The sequence below is a fragment of the Ochotona princeps genome, chromosome 23, assembly GCF_030435755.1.
Source record: "Ochotona princeps isolate mOchPri1 chromosome 23, mOchPri1.hap1, whole genome shotgun sequence".
Lineage (NCBI taxonomy): Eukaryota > Metazoa > Chordata > Mammalia > Lagomorpha > Ochotonidae > Ochotona > Ochotona princeps.
The window spans coordinates 23,486,865-23,505,955 of NC_080854.1; the positions used below are offsets into that span (position 1 = coordinate 23,486,865).

General features: G+C 44.7%; 1 protein-coding gene across 1 annotated transcript in view; it reads left to right on the plus strand.

Moving 5' to 3' along the window:
- LOC101517391 (A disintegrin and metalloproteinase with thrombospondin motifs 12) overlaps nt 1-19,091 on the plus strand; it is a 212,970-nt gene that overhangs the window by 73,060 nt on the left and 120,819 nt on the right. Inside the window, exon 3 of the mRNA XM_058679999.1 lies at nt 4,445-4,589. Coding sequence (XP_058535982.1) covers nt 4,445-4,589 — 145 coding nt within the window. The remainder of the gene's footprint in view (nt 1-4,444; nt 4,590-19,091) is intronic.

The following is a 19,091-nucleotide window of genomic DNA, read 5'->3' on the forward strand; positions in this document are numbered from 1 at the left end:
TTGTTTTTGCTTTTGTTTTTAGCCTTCAGGCTTCTATGTTGCCTGTGGTGTTTCTGAAGGCACAACTGCATAGGTTAGGTAACTCTTCAAGGTTTGTGGGCTTTGTGACTTGAGAACATTCCCTTCACATATTCCTTCCCAAACACTGCCAGGTTCCTAATGATTCCCAAGTCACTGACACTTGCTGAAGTGTAGTGTCACATACATCAGCATACCAAATAGTTGGGTATAAGTTGACAGGGAGGGCAGAGAGGAGGTGGTGAGCCACTGTTCTCCATCTGAGACTGTTCCAAGGGGTCTGGGATGGTCTGCACCACCCTGGCCTGGTGGAAGCAGTACTGGATCAAGGCCAACCATCTCAGTCCGTTGTGGTACCTCCCGGGCTTACTGTATGCCCTTCAAAGTGACACCACGAGTCTGATCTAAGCGGCCTTGGGAAATCCACAGTTTTACAAAAATATTTTCCGTTGGCCAGTCCTCAACATTTAAAATGAAATAGGTGTGTGTGTGTGTGTGTGAAATAATGCTTCCTGTAAACAATTAAGGATAGGCTTAAAGCCGATATGTTAGTGCTAGAAATCAGGATAATGGTTATACTTAAGGAATATACCTGACTGGAAGCCAGAATTGGGAGTCTCTTGGCTGTTGATAATGTTCTACCTTTCTGTGTGGGAGTTCTGTTAATGGAAAATACTAAGTAACTGGCACATTTGTACATCTCTAGGTATGTTTGTAATGACAAAAAATAAGGCATATTTTAAAGTTTTGAAAGATAGTCTTAGAAGCATTCGCATTTAGTTAAAAGTAAGACAATGGATGAGTTTAGTTCCAAAAGATGGTTCATTATCCTGAGACTATTAGATATTGACAGGGAGAAGAGAAGGTGGAAAGCAAGAGCAGATTGATCTGTTTTGAGCTTCAGACTACAGGGCATTCCACCCACAAACTTCTGCATACGGGGTTCAAGACCAGAGTGAGGACTGTTTTTCCTCCATCCTGTTCCCATTCTCCTTTAAAGTGACAGAGGAGAGCAGGTTGCAGGGAGGACTGCAGTGCAGAGAGATTTCTTTGATTCCAAGCCAGAACTGGAAATGGAAGAAGGTGATTTTCTTGGGCAGTTAACTTCAGGGAAAGTTGGAGCTGGCCCTTCCTCTGAGAAGCAAACAAGAATAAATTCCTTCCTTCATGATCTGGCCCTGGTGAGATGAGAACAGACCAATAAAGCAATGCCGCCTGGGTACCAGATGTACAAATCTGTGTGTGTTTCTTCGGAGGATGGGAGACCTGCAAACCTCAGGTGGGAGATCCTCTACTTCACTCTCCATACATTCAGCCCAGGTCTCTTCATCGTCTTTCTTGCCTGTCCTGTCTCTAGGATGTGGTATCCTGGGGCCAGAGCCCTACTTGCCTGTGAGCTGGTGAGTCTCCAGCTACTCCTCATCCTGATCCAGCTTCTGAGGAATCCTGAGGCTGAACAGGTGATTTCCATGAGCATGCTGGCGAGCTCATCTTCTAGACAGCTGCAGGCAGAAGTCAGATCTTATGAAAACCCTTGTGCGTCTTTTAAGAGAGCTCCTGTGTGGTGCACAGAAACCAAGTAAGAAATTCTCAATAGTTTCCTGTTTCTTCTCTACCACTTGGGTCCAAGGTCCAAGCTGAAGAAACACCAATACATTTTTCCTGGTGGAGTTTTTAGTTGTTTTTTTTTTTCTTTAAGGACATCAATAGTAGGTTGAGAGCGATGCCCAAAGGGCTCCCAGGTCCAACCATCCCTAAGGAGTCCTGGACTGCTTTGTTTCCATGGAACAAATGAGCTGTATTAGCAACAAGCCCACATTCTCCTCTGTGCCTGATGGCTGACTCAGCGCAGAAATGGACCTGAACCTCAGCCCTGCATGGAGTCTGTTTCTAGCTATTTCATTATAATTATTTTATGTCACTCTCTGACCCTTGTCAGATCTTATGATCCCAGAGGTTTTCCTCAAAGAAAGACACTGGGGCAAAACAAAACAAAAAAAACTGCCTGTTGGGCAGACTGTAAAGAGAAGGATAGACAGAGAGATCTGCTATCGATCGGTTCGCACCTCAGATGGCCACATAGCCAGAGCTAAACTGATCTGAAGCCAGGAGTCAGGAGCTTCTTCTGTGTCTCCCACACAAGTGCAACATCCCAAGGCTTTGGGCGGTCCTGTACTGCTTTCCCAGGCCGCAAGCGTGGAGCTGAATGGGAATTGGAGCAGCCGGGGCACAAACCAGCACCCATATGGGATTCCAGTGAGTACAAGGTGAGGATCTGGCTGCTGAGTCGTTGTGCTGGGCCAGCGCCCTTTTTTGTGTTGTCAGTAGTAAACATAGAAAAATGATTGTGAGATTTATGTCAACTCTGATTAAATCATTGCCTGCCATGAAGCAAACAGTTTGAAAGGACACACAAATCAATACAAAACAGCCTTTTCCGGGGAAGCTGCTCTTGATTCCTGTGAAGGATGCTTGGGCAGTGTTCAGCTCACCTGTTCAGTTAGCCCTGTGCTGCTCAGGAGGAGGAGGGAAGGGAACTTGAACTTGGAAGGTTTCATAGTTCCCTCATTGACACCAGTGTTTCCAGACTTAAAGTTTGCTGAACTGCTATGTCATCTGGAGACCCCGATGCAAAGAAATAACAGGAAATCAGCCCCTCGTGGTGGGCAAGACTGTGAACAAAGCCCTTTCCTAAGCGCTTCTCATATACAAATTCTTTTAATTCTTCACAGCAATCCTTGATGAATTCCCTTGGGATATAGGAGACAGAACAAGTCATTTGCCCAAGGTTACAATGTTAGCAAAGAGAGGAACTGGTTTAATTTGAACCCAATTTAACTTCGAGGTTTGAGCTCCTGGTCAACTGAATACGATGTCCCAAGTAGGTTGTCTAGAGCTAGGCCTCTGTTTCATGTAGAATTGAGTGCCTCTTAGGAGAAGGGGTTTTCTTTAGTTTTTAATCTTTTAATTGTTATCATTATTATTATTATCATCATCATTTTATGATACAGTTCCATAGGCCCCTGGGATTTCCCATATCTCCTCCCCAATTCTCCCCCGCCAACCAAGTTCCCCTATATCATTACTAAAGTATAGTTCCTCATACACAGTCATATATCCTTTATTGTGGGCATGGAAAATGGCAGGTCTGAGGGCTACCTGGACCTGTCTTGGGTGAAACCTGTAGAATGCCACGTTGTTGCAGTTTACTGAGTCAGAAATGAGTTCACTTTAAACTCAGCATATGCCCAGTTCTTTCCATTGCCTTTACCTCCTTAAACAAAATGGTGCCTAATTTGGCTCTAGGGGGGCAGACTGGACTGTGAAATCCATCCTGTTCCCGCACTGCCTATCTGGGCTCTGCTGCTCTGTCTCTGCTCCTGGTCAAATCAAACAGACCAGCGGGACGGGCAATTCTTTGTCTAGGTCCACCTCCAGAGCTCCCAGTGAAAGTCCCTTCCCACCTTGTTGCTGGTGGAGTTTGCTGAATGCCTCTCGGGTATCAGTCATTGCAACACTACACTGTTGTTTTTGTGGCTTTCCAGTGTCTGTCAGTCTCCAGGTACCGCTCTGCTGTTGTTCTGTCTTTTCCTATTTCCTGGAATGTGCCCTCTTTGCTTCATACTGGTTAACGTTTCTCCTTCCATTTAAATGTGTCCTCACCCTATTTTGCCATCTTGATTCTGAGAAAGAGTTTTCTAAGCAGCTCAGACACTAAGACATTTTGCTTATACTTAGGATTTCCTACTTCTATACTAACTTCTAAGAAAAGTTTCTCACCGACCAGCCTTACCCAGAATCACACTGATTCCTAATCAGAAGTCTCAGTGTGCTTCCTTTTCCTTGGAAATTAACAGGGGACTTTCTACTTCTCCCTAAAGCTAAGATTCAGATCATGGGCATAGCATAAGGTATCCTTGTTTTGTTGAGTGAAAAATGACATTAAATGCCTCCAGTTAAACAGTTGTGTGAGCATGTCACCAAGCCCCCTACATAACAGGTAGATATTCCAGAAGCTATCAATGGAGAGTGGGGTATAGGTACCAATTCCATAATCAGTTGGAGTCTGTGAGTATTCCTAAGATGAGGGAATTCCAAGAAAATGGCATTTTAACCACTCTGGGAAATGTCCACTTCAGGACTGATGCATTAGGCTGAGGGTCGTAGATATCAGCCATGGGTTTTAGGGCAGATTGATAACTCTGAACAATTGTATGTTACTTTGAGGATACATATGTTTAAGTGTCTCAAGATGAATGATCCCAAAACATTGAATGATCATGACTGTTCAGGCATTTCACCTTCTGCAACATCAAATGGTAGACTCCAAGCACTGGTTTTCAGGATCTTGAGATGATGTTGGACTTTACCAATTTTCTTTGCATGAAGTTGTTTCAAAAAACCTTCTTACTGATTTTTTTTACAGGTTGGATCATTTCACCTGCCACATGGAGACTTTTTCATTGAGCCTGTTAAAAACTTGTCACTGGCTATTGGCAGTTCCCACCCACACGTGGTTTACAAGAGGCCGAGAGTTCCAGAGGCGAAGGAGTCAGCCTGTGGATTAATGGGTACTGTGACTTGATCAGCTCCATGCTTTGGGTTGTTTTCTTACCACACTACCTCTGCCTACTCACATCTGGCATCCCTTTTTCTGTTGCTGAAAAAGATGCACCCTTATCAATGTTGTACTTCTTTGTCTGCAACTGAGAAGAGGGGGAAAGCATCTCCCACTTAGCTGCTACATTAGTTGTTGAGAGGACCTTCACAATAGTGAATTACTTAAAAAACAAAACTCTTCTGGGTATGCTTAGAGGAAAGACATCATGGTGTTTAGGCTTAGCAGTATTACAGTGTTACAGAATACATTAGTTCAATTACCATGGAGTTCCTCACTTCTGCATGTGGAGGGACTATGGAAATGTTGCCTATGCTGATAATAGGAAGAGGAGTCAGCACATTAGCTGAATTCAGCAAAGCATCTTTCCCTGCACTGTGTTGTGGTTGCTGTTCACTGGTTGCTCTTCCCTGGTTGGTGTTCACTAGTTGGTCGGAACCGGCCCTGCCTTGTGCTAGGCAGTCTTCAGACAGTTTTTGATTGCACATTGAACCAAGCTATTTCTTTGGATTGCTCATGTTCCCTCTGCCATGTAGGACGTAATGGATCATGCATAAGGAAAAGACCACTGGAAATTTGGACATCTTAAAAAATGATTTCATGATTATCATTTTCACAAAACAGAGCAGTGCAATGGGGACAGATAATAAAAGGAGTAAAGAACATAGCGTGTCTGAAGCACTTGAAATCCATGGGCCTCAATTGAAAGTAGGTAAAATGATGAGGAAACTGGAGAAGATGGACCCTAAGAAGGGTTGAGGGGAGATAAAAGTGGAGAAGGAAAGGGCTGAGAAGCCAGGCCATCTGTATAGACGTCTCACGCCCTGCATTGGATCCGTATTCTAGGAGCTGACTACAGAAGCACCAAACTTTTGAGAATATAGTGTTTTCTACATGTGAAAAGATAGCTGTTTCATCAATCCCTTAACTTTAGGAAGTTGTTGCAGCTCTTTCCTAAAGGAGTTAAGTTGGTTTCTAATCTTTCAGTTATTACTATTAGAAAGAGAGGGACATGGCAGCTTGATGATTTGACTGCTGGAAGTTCCAATCTATATAATTCATTCTCAGTGTCAAATTTTAGGTGTTCCTGTTGATCAGCATTCCAATTACTTGAATCATTGCCTAATTCCTCCTGTACTTTGGTTAATAAAGAATACTGTGAGTGACAGAGAAACCTGACAATTCTGATACTTTGTAGATGAAAACTGAAGTCTGAATCATCAACCTGGCAGAGAGTTATGGGAGCAGAACCTTTTTTGCTCTAAGAATCAAGTTGATTTATCCCTCATCTGTCAACTTGGAACATCTTCTCCCTTACAACTCCTCTGCTGTGGTAGAGATATCTAACAATTAGTTGGGAATGGCAAATATTTAGTCACCAAGGCAGAGAGATGAAAAGAGAAAAGGGCAGTTTTGTGATATTTATTCAGTCACACACCATGCCATAATTATAATGGCTGTTGTACCATTTCATATCGTACTTTTAGGTAAACCTTGTGTTTTCAATACTACAAACCCTCCTCTGATGAGCCCCAGATTGGAACCATTTTTGTATTGTAAATTTCTGCATATACTCTCTGAACATACTCTCTTCTGCTTACTTAGAACCTCAGGATGTCAGAATTGAATAGCTCTTTTGAAAGCAACTTTGGGAGTGACGGACACCTTTTTCTTCTTTCACTAAGGAAGCCATCAAGGCCCGAAGATGGGAGTGAATTTTTTAAAGCATCAAGCTCCTTGGTATTGGTGTATAGCCAAACTCCCATGTTAAAATTCAATTGTAGTTTAGACTTTCTACTGCCTCACATTATTCTGTAATTTTTCCTTGAATATAAAGCTTGTTTCATCAACCATTCTCACAGGCTCCATTACAATAGAGATTTCACTTCCAAATAATGTTACAGTATTGCTGAGTGCAAAGTGAAAGTGTGACAAACCATTGAAATGAAACTGACAAAGAACCTTTGTAGCCAAGAAAATGAAGCAGGAAACTGCTAGCTTCTCATCTATGTCTGCTAGTTAAAAGGAAGATGGAGCCTGTCTTCTCTAGATATTAAAGCTTATTTGTGATCATTTCTTTTCCTAAGATAATATTTGTGATTCAGTGCTGAACTAGAAGCTAGACATTCAAGACTCTTAAATGTGTTGTGTGACTATTCTGAAACTATTCATGACATTTGGAGTTTTAAAATCTGGGCAGATGGAATGTACTTGGTCTTACTGAAACAGGTGATTGCCGTGTTCTTGTAGCATGTCACCCTGCAGAGATAATGAGATTCCCTGACAGTAGCAGTATCATTAGCCAACAAGAAAGTACACTCCACGTGTAGGTCAACTGATGTTGCAAGACAGAATTATTGTGATTATATAAAAGATAACCTTGACCCTATGTAAAGTATTCTGCCTTTCTAATGTTCAAAGCAAGAATACCTTCGACATTTGAAAAATATACTTTGAAAATACCCTCCTGTTTCAGAGGAGAAAATGTATCATTATTTTCCCTTCCACTGACTTTTATTTCTCACATAGAAATACCCCAGGAATTTCACAATCTGTCTGTTATCAACATAGCACATTTTTCCCCCCAGAGCTTAAATGAGATGCTATTTTGCTTGGATTGGGTTGGTTTTCTTAACCTGTCTCGCCAGCTTTGTTTGCTTTTCTCAACCTCAGGAATCCTGAGACTGCCAAAGTTCTTTCCTCTAAAATCAACTTTCTGGAGTCTACAGCAAATAGTGGGACAGTAGAGCTTGCCAAAATTAAATCCAGAGAAAATTCCAAAACCTCATGTTATCCATAATGACAAGCTCATTTTTCTTAGGCCTTTTGGTAATCGTGTGGTCACACTGGAACTTGAGTGGCTATTCCATGGGGGAACGTCGGTTCCAGAAAATTGGGGAAATCAGAAAAACCGTAGGGTCATTTTATAGCAAGAAAGATCAGAACCAGGTATTTCATGCCTCAGGGCCCTCAACTGGAAATAGAGTCTAGCTCCTGACATGCATGCTTTGGTGCAAAATTTATACATTCATTTAGCAGATGCTGACTGAGTAGGCCGTCTGTGTCAGAGGCTCTCCTAGGCTCCATGGGCATACAGTTATGAGTAGGATAAAGTGTTTTGGTCTGGATTTCTGACAGCTTGGATATAGAGCATGAGTAAGTAGGAATCTGTCCCTGGAGTTTTCTTTCTAATAGAGTATAAAACCGTGAAGGCACATGGAAAAAGCATGTACCAGACCTTTTCTTGTTGGATTGTGTCTTTGTGCCAGAACATGCAGTTATAATTCACTCATTTCTCTGTCTATTGTGTGACTCTTCCATGCTTGATGCAGGCTCCTGGGAGTCTTTCTGAACAGCTTCCAAGTTGAGGCCTTTATACCTTATGCTGCAAAGACCACTCTGGGATGTGTCTTAGTACACAGGTTCATGGGGTTTCATTTCACTACCAGGTATCCTATGAGTTATTTATTCCACTAGGAAATGGAATAAATCCCAGTGCCTTATGGAATACAGACATCTGTGGTTTTTACCATGTAAGGCAAAATTAGAATCTCAGGTTCATGGAGATGAGCGTTTCCATGCTGGAGCTGGTATTCAAGCCCAGTGACTCTGATACATGATAAAGACATGCTGGGTGGTATCTCATCAAATGTACACCCTTGTCCTTTAACTCCATCTTTTGTGAACTCTTTCAAGTCCTCTCATAGGTGTCTGCTTCACTTCCTCACTTTGATCTTCTCAGCCTTGATGAGAAAGTGACAATCACCCCGAGAAACAAAAACTGACTCAACTTCTAGCTTTAAAGCACAATGTGGAAGTAAACCTCTAGTGTGGCTTTTCTGCTTTAATCCATGTCCCCAATCAACTCCCATTTCTGCCAACTTTTTAAAAATTCCATTTATGTATGTATGTATTTATATTTGGAAGAGAAAGTTATAGGAAGGCAGAAAGAGATCTTCCTTTCACTGGTTCATTCCCCAAATGGCTGCAGGACTCAGGAACTTCATCAGTTGAACCATTTTCCACTGCTCTTTCCAGGCCATCAGCCAGGACATGATCTGGCACCACTTTGGGATGGTGGTGTTGCAGGCGGTGGCTTTAGTCAACTCGCCACACTGCCAGCCCCCCGTTTGTGACTCCCAGTAAAACTCTTTGCAGCTGCCTGTGTGCTTCCACAGGCTCTGTCACATGGTAAGTGTCTGTGTGCATCCCTCTCTGGACAGTAAGCTTAGGCCAATGTGGATTTTGGGCAGTTCATATTCACTAGTCCAGTGTTTTGGAAAACAAGCATTTCCACTCTCGTGCAGTCCCATTTCTGTGCAACAGCTAGAAGTCTCTTAAATAACCATAAAATTATTTCTCGATGGCTAAGGAAGTTTACTTGTTAGATCTGAAGTCAGAGAGGGAATTATCAGATGTGTGGTCTGCATCTTCCCCTCTGAAGGCACAGAAATGGATCCCTAGGGTGCTTTCTGAGCTGATGTGTGCAGATGCCAAATTTTTTTTTACAGTGGTTTGCATCATTGGTTGACTTCCTCAAAAAAAAAAAAAAAATTGGTGCTTTCTCTGGGCCAGAGGCTGAGGGATATTGTTCTGAATGTGCCAAGTTGCACTCTTCCCTGATGAATGTGTACTATAGTGCAGGAAGAGCTTCAAGAAGACCAGTATAAACTGATCTATAAGGACATTGTGACGTGTTGTGTATGTAGCAGAATAACTTCATGGAGTCAAGGAAGGCTGAAGAGGATCCTTGAGAAGACTTTCATGAAAGTGGGCAGAGATTCTTAGGAGGCCATTTACCCTTCAGTCATTTCTGCTAATATTTCTGGCATTTGAGAAATAGTGCTGCTTTTGATTTGGGTTGTATCTGCCGCACTGCTCCCCCTCCAACCTATTGGCAGATACGGTCAAATACAAAATCAGTACTTCAACGTATGAACTTCAGTGGTGATTTTGTATTTGACCATATCTGCCAAGAGGTGGTTTAAAAAGGTCATTAAGTGAAATGAGCTCGTTAGCAAGCTCCCTAATCCAGCACGACTAAACCTTTGGACACAGACATGTAGGGGGAGAGGAAGAGCCTGATAAGGACACAGCTGGCCAGCTGTCAGCCAAGGACAGAGGCCTCCAGAGAAAACAAAGGACATTTATGTGGGTTAAATCATGCAGGCCTGGTTGGTGGCTTGTCAGGACGGGACACGTCAATACAGCATCCATTGATCAGCCTATTAATGTGGATCCTGAGCAGTCAGTTATCCTGCACTAGTCATGCAGGGTTGTACACACATCGATAAGGTCTGCTTGGGGCTGGCTTCATGGCACTGTCACTGCTGTAGCCTCCAGGGCCTCACTGATGCACTGGGCGACATCCATGCTTGGGGCTTTGTGACCTGAGGCAGCCATCTTGGATTCTTCAGACTTTGAGTTTTAGATATGCTCTTTGTAAAGAAAACCTGAAGGACAATAGAACCTTGGCTCACATTGGGTCCTGCCTCCCTGCCTCCATGGGTGGGGTCTCTGTCACTTTCCGCCTCCCCAACCCCCCACCCCGGTTCCTTTATTCCACGCATCTTCTTCCTTTACTGTCCTGGTCCCTGTCTGGGGGCACTGACCATGTTGCACCAGTGGAGGAAGTTTGGGTACTATCATTGCTCTCTGTTACCAACAGGACCTGGGTACAGACATGGCAAGTGTCAGAGTTGAGCATGTGTCTGGCAATGTCTGGGAATGGGACATGGTCACCATACTCCCAGTCACAAGCTAGCATTTGGAGGTAATTTGAGGCCCTCAAATAACATCCACATTTCATCCACACGCTGGTGCAGAGTTTGTTGTTTTGAGGGTCACCTGTCTGCTGTGGATGGGTTGTTGGGCTGATGAGAAGGAGGGATTGACACCTCTGCCCTGGCCCCAGGATCTGCAATTTCTTTTTACATTGTATTCTGCAAATGATGTAACCAAGCTTGGGATTAGATTTGTGACAAAATTAAACTGAAGCTGATACATATTAACAATGTGCATGAGATTGCTGTACAATTAGCCAGAGATGGAAAGCAATTATTATTATTACATAATCATTTATTTTTAGTCTTGCTTATAAGGAAGTAAAGGAAGTTTCAACTTTCATCTTTTTGCCTGTGGAGGTTCGAGAGAGACATGGACCAAGGGGGTTCCAATGGCACCTGTGTCGTTCCTTGATTTGGGTAAGTTACAGGAACCACAGCCTATGTTTCCTTTTCAGCAAGAGGAAGGACTTGCAGACTCTTTGTGGATTCTTCTAATTCTCACAGATCTGTTTGGATTCTGGAGTATTTAGAAATAGAGCATTCTTGGCATTCATACCATCGTGGTTTAAAATCTGGACTCGGCAGCATGGCCTAGTGGCTAAGGTCCTCGCCTTGATCCCATATGGCCGCTGGTTCTAATCCCGGCAGCTCCACTTCCTCACTATCTCTCCTCCCTCAGTATATCTGACTTAGTAATAAAAATAATAAATCTTAAAAAAAATCCATTAGTGGGTTTGCATAGACTGTAATGTCATACCTAAGAGATGAAGATGTTGACCTGTCTCCAGCAAGCCCTGCACCTGCTCCCAGCTGCTTTCCTGCCCTGTGCCTTCTGCCTCAGCTGCACTCTTGCTCATCCCCAGGACTGCCCTAACTTAGGAGCACAGGCGCCTGACCCTTGAGTTGGGAGGGCCAGGCAGACTGTGACCCTGAGGCAACAGAACTTCTGGGTGGGGCTGGCCCATTGTCACATGTAGGGCAGGCAGGGAGGACCCAGCAGCCCCAGAACCTGAGTCTGGACCCAGGAGCTCCAGTGTTTGGGGAGACAGGAACCTGATGTAGCCTGAACTAGAGCTGACTTCTCTGGAGTAAGGCTCCCTGTGCATGCTCCAGGTCTGTGAAGGCATCAAACACACACACTGGCACTCAGTGCTTCAAGCACTCCGCTTCCATACGAGCTATGTCTAAGACAAGGGACCTAGCATCAGCTCAGTGCAGCCCCAGGGATGCGTGTTTGTGACATACATATTTGTATATATTTGTGCTTATGTGTGTTTCAACTGTGATTATATGTTTAGGTGTGTGTCAGTGTGTGCACACATGTATTTATGCGTACTGCATGTGCTTACATGTGTTTAGGTGTGACTGTGTATGTGCAGGTGTGTGCAATGTGTGTGTGTTTAAACCTTTAGCACACGTTCTTGCCTGCAGGAGGTGAAGGCAGCCTGCCCTGCCGTGATGACTTGGGGACTTTGGAAAGTGCTTTCTGCAAACCCCACATGGAAAGCCTGATGTAGTCTCTCTTTCGACAAAGGAGGTTTTTTGTTAAATCTAAGTGGGAAGGGATGGTCCATGCTTCTTGGGAAGAAAGGCTTTCTTTTGCCAGTTTCAGCCCCACCAGTGGCCTTACTGCCCTTCTGAGGGTGTCACAGCAGCTGAAATGACTGCGGAAAGGGGCAACAGGTTCTTTGGCTGTGGAGTCGCATCCTCTCCCTCTGATTGCTGAAAAGAGATGGGAACAGCCCTTCTTACCAGCTCCTCTGGAGCCAGTGCTGACCTTGCCCTTGAGCATTTCTTCCCAGTGGGACCAGCAGGGTGGAGGCTACATTCACAGGCTTGTCATTCCACCATGTGACCTTGAGTGACATGGCAGATTTCTCATGGTGCCACTGTTGTGCACAAAACAGGCAGTGGCTAACATGGGCCTGGTAGGAAACTGGACCTTGGTTATGTCTGCACCTAAGGGCACCTAAGGATGGGACAGGAGACCGCAGGCATGTCAAGTGAGAGACAAAAGCTCTACTCTCATTAGCACTGTAGGCTTTCAGAACTTTTGCAGTTTACAGTGATTTGGAATATATAATGATGGTTCCCAGGAGCTAATAATTCCAGTAATTCTGAAGTCCCAATGCATCTGACTCTAAGAGCTTATAAAACGGCTCTGTGAACCTTTATTGCTAGGGGAATGGCCAGTTTTTGACAGTCACACAGCCTGAGACAATCCTGAGGTGAGTTCTGATTTTGCAGGGATCTGCCCACCATAGCCCACTGTTTCCCAAATCAGGTGCCTGGGTGTGAATGATGCCTAAGTACCCAGAATGAGGTCTCCCCACTTCTGACTATAGCAAAGACAGTGTAAATACTAGGAAAGGATGTCAGTAAACCCTCCTTCTTGTCTGTCATTCCCTCTGTCTCCTTGAAGACCCACTCTTAATTATATTATTGCTCTTGGAAGCAGATGGGTATTTAATAAGTTATGCACTTTACAATTGAGCCGCACAAATCTTGTTCTCAGGCCTCAAGCTGCATGTCTTCCACCTCACCTGCTGTCAGCGTCTTCTGTGACTTCGAGGACACTTTAGGGAATTGTGCCATCGCTAAGAGCCAGTATCTTGCTGACCGCCTCCCCTCCCAGTCATCCACGTGTGTGATACTTCTGAGTGTTGAGCATGCTGCTGGGCGTGGGGCCGTGGAATACATGTCTGCTCTCTGCCAGTGCTGGGCTGGAGCTTATTTTCCCATTTAATTCTGCTTCTTATTACTTTGGTTTGGTTTGGTTTGGAACATCCCTCCTCCCTCCCCATAAAGCATACTGAAAACACAAGGCCTGCTGAAGCAATATTGGAAGGTGGCGTCTCCTGGGAGGTGCTGAGGTCACCAGCGCTCTGCTCTGTGAGTGGATTCATGTCAGTCATGAAGGGTTTGGGGGCTGCAGACTTAATCCTAATCCTTCATCTTGCCTTCATCCCCTCTCCTGGGGAGAAACATAGCCAGAAGGCCCTCCCCAGCCCCTGGCACCTCTAGACCGCACCTCTTAGCCTGCTGTACCAGGAGAAGTGTATTTCCCTTCCTACGAACTACCCCATCTCAGATATGCTGTTATATCCAGCCCAGAATGGATTCAGTGATTTGTAAATTATGCTTTCTTAAAGCAAATCAGAGGGCCCGGCGCGGTAGCCTAGTGGATAAATCTCTGCCTTGCATGCACCGGCATCCATTACAGGCGCCAGTTTATGTCCCAGCTACTCCACTTTCAATCCACCTCACTGCTTGTGGCCTGGGAAAGCAGAATAGAGGATGGCCCAAAGCCTTGGGACCCTGCACCCATGTGGGAGACCCAGAGGAGGATTGGCCCAACCCCAGCTGTTGTGGCCACTTGGAGTGAACCAGCAAACAAAGATCACTCTCTCTGTCTCTCCTTCTCTCTGTAAATCTGACTTTCCAATAACAATAAATAAATCTTTAAAAAGGCAAATTAGAACAATTTCTGAATAAAGCCAATTAGGTCTTAAAGATAATCTTATTCTAATGTAGGTTACACATGTAAGAGTTTATCTTGTGCCATTTCATGGTCACAGAGAAAACAATTTAAGCTCAACTGATCAGTAGCAAGCAGCTAACTTCTAATTCTACAGCTAGGGAATTATCAGTGGGGTAGGCCAAATAAGGCTAGTTTTAAAGCTGCAGCCAATCATAACTCTTCTTTGAATGACTTTGCACATTTCTTCAGTGGAGCCCAAGAGCCGTTTCTGGTTTGGAGCGGCCCTATTCCTGAAAATAAACCCTCAGAGTGTTGTGCCTTAGTTAACCTTTTCACCATATACATGGCATAGCATTTGGAAACTTTGCACAGGGGTCAAGATCACAAAGGTACCTCAGAGAGTTGGTGGAGAAGTGGGATGGAGGGCTACATTCATTTTGGCAAAATCCATTCACAGTTTTTGCATAAGACAATCTCCCATGAACTTTTTGAAGACCCCCGCGTTCAGTCTATCTACTCTTCATTACCAGAAGCTCATGTTGGTTTTTTAAAAGATTTATTTTTATTACAAAGTCAGATATACAGAGAGGAGGAGAGTCAGGGAGGAAGATCTTCCGTCCGATGATTCACTCCCCAAGTGAGCCGCAACGGGCCGGTGCGCGCCAATCCGATGCCGGGAACCTGGAACCTCCTCCGGGTCTCCCACGCGGGTGCAGGGTCCCAATGCATTGGGCCGTCCTCGACTGCTTTCCCAGGCCACAAGCAGGGAGCTGGATGGGAAGTGGAGCTGCCGGGATTAGAACTGGCGGCCATATGGGATCCCGGGGCTTTCAAGGCGAGGACTTTAGCCACTAGGCCACGCCGCCGGGCCCGAAAAGCTCATATTGTTAACACTTCCTATGTAGAAGCCATCCAATTTCTTATACACATGTGTATATGATGTCTGTATTTCTAAATACATATCCATAGACATGCATGTATAGATGGGATCCATAACACTTGGAAATCAAATGCTTCGTAAATGAGATGGCAGGAGGTGTGAAGACTTGTTGAAACACACCTGACGTTACTAGGTAATCCTTGATTCTAGAAGTTCCCCCTCTCGCACCTCTTCTCACTCCTGCACGCCTCTCACAACCCTCCCAGAATTAAACTTGCTTTTCCCTCCCCAAGGAGAGGTGAGGCTTGCAGTGCAAATAACTTCCACAGCAGAGGGGGCCCAGGGGCTGAACCCACCCCAAGCCATTACTGGAACTCACACAGGAAGGATGAGGATGCGAGGGCCACCAGGTCCGGCTTCTGGAGTCTGAAAGCCAAAACTGTGAAGGGGATGCGATGCAGATCTGGGAGGCTGACCAGGACCAGAGCACTCCCGCAGTCACCACGGGAGTCAGCTTCACAACTCAGTCCTGGCACAGCGGGAGACCAGCTTTCTTCCAGGCTCTCCACGGTGTTGCTCTCTGTTCTTTCCTTCTCCCTTTCCGCTTCTGCTTTCGCCTGTGGATTTCAGCTGAAATGTGTTATTTCAGTAAACATCCGAAGCTCGGTGACTTCCTTCTGCCCTGGAGAATCCAGCCGTGCACAAAGCGTTTGGGTTTCCATCAGAGGGAGGAGGTGGTTGCCCCTGGAGGGGGACCTGATGTCCCACACTCATGCAGCCACCATCTGTACCTTTCAAAGACACAGCAGGACTTGGAGCCAATTTTTGGCTCAATATATTTCTTTTCTTTGGAAACCATATCTCGAGGCTTTTTGCTCCATCTGCGGACATTGTCTGCATTGCAGATGCTAGAGAGCGCCTGGAAACACGATGGACAGCACCCACTTGGAGATCCTGCTGTGGCCTCAGGAGACTGAAAAGAAAGATACATGATAATACATAACACCCCAAGTCACTTTAGCCCCATAACTACCAGGAACAGGATGTACAGGTGGAGCAATGGAAGAGAAGAATGCTAAAATGGTCTGTAGGGCTTATAGGCGAAGTTGGTACTAGGTCAATCAGACACCACACCAGGCAAGAGATGCTAAAGTTTAGAACCTGTTAACCCATGAGCACTTTGTGTCTGGCAGTTTCTTGTTCCTCCCACTTTGGTTTCTGGTTCACTGGGTCTTGAGGGAAACCCAAGCATTTTGTATCCCTACCAAGGTCCCAGGGCATGCTGATATTGCTGGTCCCATGTTGAGATCGCTGCTTAAGGTGTGTTCAGGCTGAACTGTAGCAGGAATCACCTGCTTGACAAGGCCAGGCTTCCTCCATGGCCTCTGGGGCAAGCTCGTGCACAGCTATAGCTGTATGCCTGTTTCCCCCAGGGCTCTGAATGACGCTCAGCTCCTGACTCCACCTCTTGGCTGATGTGATCTACTGTTAGACACTTCCTTGTGGTTTCTTTCCTTCCCTTCCCCATTTTGGGGGCCTTACATGCACACAGAGCTCCACATGGCAACAGAACTTGGTGTCATAAATGAGTGAAGTACCCAGTCAGTCTTGCAAAATCTCTTTTTGGTGCCAGATGAGGCAAGGGAGGAAGGGTGGGCTTTTGCATCAAGAGCTGTCCCTAAATGTTTTGCCTTAAATGATGATAGAGAAACCATATTCAGAGAGACAGGCAACACACAAGATGGCCTTCAGGGAAAGCAGGACTGGAATTTAAAATAGAAAACGAAAGCTGGTACAACATCAGAGATACCCCAGCTCAGTGTTTTGTTCTTACATCAATATTTCTGCAGAGCTGTGTAAGAGCTATTTAAGCAGTATCAGTTGTAGGTGTCTCATCAGACAACCAGAAACACCTGTTGGTTAGGACAGCTAAGTTGGTGACACACTAGTATGGGAGAACTTAGCAAAGGAAAATTTCAGTATTACACATTGAAAAAGTCGGGAAGGTACTGATAAGGTTGGAGGGCCTTGGACTGGTGATTTCTAGATAGGTTTTCTAAGGGAGGAAATGGCTGAAACTGAGAAGAATTTTTAGATAAATGGGCTCAGTGAGACAAGCTCTTGAGGTAAATCTGGCTAGGGGTTTATGTTTGTGAGGTCTCAGTCTTATCCTCCAATGGTAGGGCTATCCAAAACACAGTCAGTGTATGTTCTTGTTGGATCGATCTCCAGATTGTTTGAGACAAGACAGAACATCTGTTTCCAGTGGTATTTGGCACAAGACAAGGAAGAAAATTATGTTGGTTCCAGTCCTCAGAATCCAAGGGGGAGGAGTTGACCTTGTGGAGTTCCTGCCTTTCCTGTAGGTCTCCTCATCAACTGGATGTTTTCCATGCTTCTCTATGTCCAGTCTGGGATTGTTACAGCAGATTGAATGGGAAAAAGCAGCTTTATGTTTAAAAGGAAGAGTTTAAAATCCAGAATGATATGCAGATCTCCATTTGAGAGAGACTGGAGATCCGAGGAGTGGAAAGATTTGCGCAGGGATATGCTCTCATGCAGGCACCAGGGAGAGGACTACGCGCTTGGTACATGCTCATTCTGGCCTTACTTTGTGCCATGCTCTAGGAGGGTCAAGAGAGTGACGCTAGGCACTGTTGCAAATTCCCATCAAAATATAAGCAGATGTGTCCAGCAAAAATGTCTGTTCCTGACATCATAGCTGAAGGGGACCAGACATCTCACTCCCATCTTGCATCTTACCACCTGAAATGTGTGATGTCCAAAGTGTGGCAGAGAAAGGGAGATATGTAAGAGGCACTTATCAAACACATAGGTGATCATGTATGGGTGATCATGTATCAGTGACAGGCAGCACAGGAGCACTTGAAGCATGACGAACCTTGCCTACACCCCTGTTTGGTTCAGGACGTGGCATTGTGTATGCTGCTCTCACTTGTGCTGTTTTTGTCCTCCAGTTCCTGGAGAAGAAAATGCCACACCAAAGTGAAATGACCTAGCTAGCACCGCGGAGTTCTTGACTCATGTGGACAGCACTTGCATCCAGATCTACTGATTTCTAAATTACTCCTCTCTTCTCTCTCCTCCAGGTTAGGGAAGGAACAATGTGGAAATTTTTCGTACTTATTCCACGGCTTATTTCTATGAATCTGTGGTTGGGACCACAGGGCTTGGTATTAGCTCTTTGGAGGTCAGAGAGACCATTGAGAGACAAGCATACTGCTTTCTGTGAGATGGCAGGGACAACTGCTAAGCTTTACCCTCAGCAAAGGCTTCTCGTTGAAAGCAAAGCAAGAGGTGAGTGGTAAAGGGAAAGCCATGGCATAGGCTCAGCAAGGCTGTGATGCGTCCAACTCAGGGTGCAGAATAACAGTGTCGATTCCAGCATTGGCAGCAACACCGCGGGCTCAGCATTCACTGTCATCTCAGCAGTATCTTTGGCCACATCAGCCACTCCTAGGTTTGCTGCTTTTAAAATCCCAACTTGGGGAATTGTGTGGTTTGGAATTCTGATTTAGGAAAGAGGAATCTCTTGTTTCAGGAATCCATGGATCCCATTTCTTTAGCCAAGCTGGAACTGTAGAGAAGAGAAATCCTTGCTATTTCTAATCTCTAGTTCTGTCTTCCAATTTTAACACCTATGTGGGTTTGTTTCTTCACTTTTCATTCATTCTGCTTTAAAATGTTATGATACTTTAAGGACACAGCTTGCAAATTTTTCTCAAAATGGCCACACCCCTGTAACCCACATCAAGAAAAAACATGACCAGGCCCCCAGCAGTTCCCCTGTGCTTTTCTTCTTTCAAGAGTGACTAGAACTGAAGTTAATTTTGTAAGCTAAGACTAAGGACAGTAGTTTGTATGTTGGTAATATTTGTGTACTTTGTTCTGGTTTTCTATCCTTAGCTGATTTCCTTGCAATATGGTAACAGCACGCACTGCTGATGCTGACTGGACACATTCATAGACAATAAATCTTGATAAAACAATATGTGCTGAGGAGTGTAAGTATGGCTCCCTGATTGGTCCTTTCAATAATGCTGATTGTTCCCTTTGTTGCATCTCACATTATGAATCAAACTGTAAGAACTGATTGGGAACATCTCTTTAGGTTCAGAAACATCAGTTAAGAGCTTAAAGCCAGATTATGAACTTTTAATTACATATCCAGTGTGGAATTTGGAGCATTTGACTAGTGTTTAAAACCAACATACAAATTCATACAGAGGCCCAAATTTGTTTTAAAATGAAACTAAGCTATGTGCATCAAGCCAAATTCTCAGGTTC